General features: G+C 61.0%; 1 protein-coding gene across 1 annotated transcript; it reads right to left on the bottom strand.

The window, feature by feature from the left end:
* Window positions 1-807: 807 nt before the first annotated feature.
* Window positions 808-2,136, bottom strand: LOC109145875. Its single transcript, XM_019291364.2, has 2 exons — window positions 1,592-2,136; window positions 808-1,510 (listed from the first exon to the last, which is right to left on the bottom strand). Exons 1-2 carry the CDS (start codon window positions 1,728-1,730, stop codon window positions 867-869), a joined length of 783 nt encoding a protein of 260 aa, XP_019146909.1. The 5' UTR covers window positions 1,731-2,136; the 3' UTR covers window positions 808-866.
* Window positions 2,137-2,777: the final 641 nt, after the last annotated feature.

The raw sequence follows: 2,777 nt of genomic DNA on the forward strand, positions 1-2,777 counted from the left end.
TGGGATGGAAGGAACCTTAAAGATCATCTCATTCCAACCCCTCTGCCACAGCAGGGACACCTTCAACCAGACTAGGCTGCTCCAAGCCCCATTCAACCTGGCCTTGAATACCCCTCACAGAGACCCTGTCAAAGGGATATATGTCCTAAAGAAGCTGGGAGAGGGAGCGTGGCTGGGACAGCTGACCTGAACGGGGTGGAGGGATATTCTGTACCGCAGAACATCCTTCCCAATATAGAAACTGTGGGGAGCAGGCCAGGGGGGCAGTGACAGGGTGACAGAGCCAGCCAAGATGCCCTGCAGAGAGGGCTGGTTCCTTTAGAGATGAGAAATTGCCCTGTGGCAAATGAGAAATCCCTATGGCAGCACTCAGGGCATTCCAATATCCCCAGGAGAGCCATCCCGCAGTGTTTTATCTCATCCACTCCCTGCCAGGGAGAGGTTTCCCTGCTTGGGGTAGGTCCCCCTTTCCTGCCCTCTGGCAGCCAGACCAAGTGGGAAGCTCAGCACGTGCCCAGCACTGCACTCCCTGCTCCTGGTGACTCTGTGGTGCCTGTCCTGCTGCTTGGTGCTCTGAGGACTCTGACCAACATGGTTTCCCTCACAGGTGCCCAGTGCCCGGAGCGATGTCCCCATAGCCATCCTCTTGGTCACCATCCCCAGCCCAGCCTAGCCCCACATGGGGTGGGCAGAGGCTGCCCTTAGGCATCAACCCCCTCCCACTGTGAATATGACCCCAGGCAGAGAGAGGAGCTGCAAAACAAGTCTTTAATGACTGAATGGGAATGAGGAGTGTAGGAGAGGGCAAGGGCTGGGGTCTGGATGTAGGTCACTGGCTCCGGGTGTCTTCTGGCCTGGGTGCTGCATCACCGCCGTCGTCTTTTTCTTGCTGGCTGGGCCATGGTCCTGCAGGAAGGTCTCTTGGCTCGTCGGGGTGCTGGCTGGTGCAGAGCTCTTGGCCTGGCTGCTGCCAGCTCTCCCATTTTGGGGCACACCCGGATAGTGAGGATGCCTGGTGGCTGCCTCTGCAGTGCCTTCTCCATCTGGCCCATGTGGGGTGAGCGAGGCTGGGGGGCAGTGGGTGGGCTGGCAGAGGGGGCCAGGTTGGGGATGGCAGGGATGGCATCCTGGCTGTTCCTCTGCTGTGCCTCCACCACCGGCTTCTTGGGATGGTCGTCTTCCAGCAGGCATTCACAGAATTCAAGGAACTCATCGAGGTCCTCGGCAGTCAAGCTGGGGACATTGGCAGCCAAGATGGTGTCCTCATTGTCCTCTTGCTGTGCCAACTCTGTTTGCTTGTCAAAGCAGCCATTGTCCTCCAGGTACGCAGAGAGTTCTTCCAGGAGAGCATCCAAGGTGGAGCTGTTGGGGCTGTCGAGGGTAGTGTCCTCGCTCACCATGGTGTCAGGCCAGGCAAACAGATGGCTGTTGGTGCTGTCCCCTGCCTGCTCAGGAGTGGCCTCTGGGGTGGCAGCTGATCCCTCCCCAGGCAGATCCGTGGTCACCACTTCTGAAAATGAAACCCCAAGGGATTGAAGCTTTCCTCAGCTTGTCTGCCTGTGAGTGGGCTTTGCCACCCCCCAAAACTCACCTTTGGGCTCCATTGTAGTTGTGCCAGCTGGTAGAGCCAGGGCAGGTTGCTGGTGGATGTGGAACACACTAGAGCCTATGGGGTAAAGGGGCTCTTCCTGGACCACAACTCTTGGCTGGTGGGGCAGCAGTGTCCCCATCACCACCTGCTGTACCCAGCCATAGGCAGGGGGACAGAGACCAGCCCCAAGGGGCAGCTGCACTAGCTGGGGAAGATGCACCACAGGGGGAAGTGGCACCACCTGCCCCAGGGTCCCTGGGACCCCCTGCCTGGTGGTGACTGGGACCAGCTGGTGGGGGCCAGTGTGGAGCTGGACAGGCTCAGAGGACAGTGGCAGCCTGGGGACAGAGGGCAGCTCCCAGGCAGCTCCCAGGGCAGGGAAGCTCACGCCGGGCACCTTCACCACTGTCACATGGAGAGGGAACCTCTCTGTTGGGGGAAGCAGAGAGGGGGGATGGGGTGAGATACTGGCAGGCAGAGCTGGTTGGGGGTACCTGGAGGGCAGGAGCCCCAGGAGGAGCAGAAGCCTGCTGCTGTACCTGCCATGGTGCTTGGGCAGCCTGGGGGTTGCTTGGGACAAACACCACTTGGGGGCTCTGTCGCCAAGGCGACTGTTGGGGCAAACAGTGTTCGGTGGGTTCCATTGCCCAGCAATACCCACTCCAGCCAGCATGGGGATGGAATGAGAGCTGCTCCCTCATTAGTGCCCAGAGCCTCCAGCGTGACTGTGACAGGAGGAGATGTGGGTGTGCCCTGGGATGGCGAGGAGCCCCCTGTTCCCTGCCAGGCCTGTCCCCACAGCCAGCACCAAAGCTGCCGCCAGCTCTGCAACAGCCCCCCAGGAATGCCCTGTTGTTCCCAAAGGGAGCCGCTCCCCGCAGGACAGCCCAGGCCCACCCCGGCCCCCTCTGGGCCTGGCACAGGGAGAGCTGCCCCTTCCCCACTCACCTGCTGGGGCTCCTTGGGCTGTTCTGGCAGTTGCTGGGTTCCAGTTCCACATCCAGGGTGGTTGGAGAGCCCCTGCCCTGGCCCAGCCGGGGCCCCATGGCCTGGCCACCCCACACACCAATGGGGCACGTTTGGCACCGTCTGCTCCACAGCTGCTCCTCGGGAATGTGGGAACTGCTCCAGGCCCTGGTCCACTGAGGGCAGTCAGGAGCTTCCTAATCAATCCCTCCTTCCCCTC

The sequence above is a fragment of the Corvus cornix genome, chromosome 6 (genome assembly GCF_000738735.6).
Source record: "Corvus cornix cornix isolate S_Up_H32 chromosome 6, ASM73873v5, whole genome shotgun sequence".
Taxonomy (NCBI): Eukaryota; Metazoa; Chordata; class Aves; order Passeriformes; family Corvidae; genus Corvus; species Corvus cornix.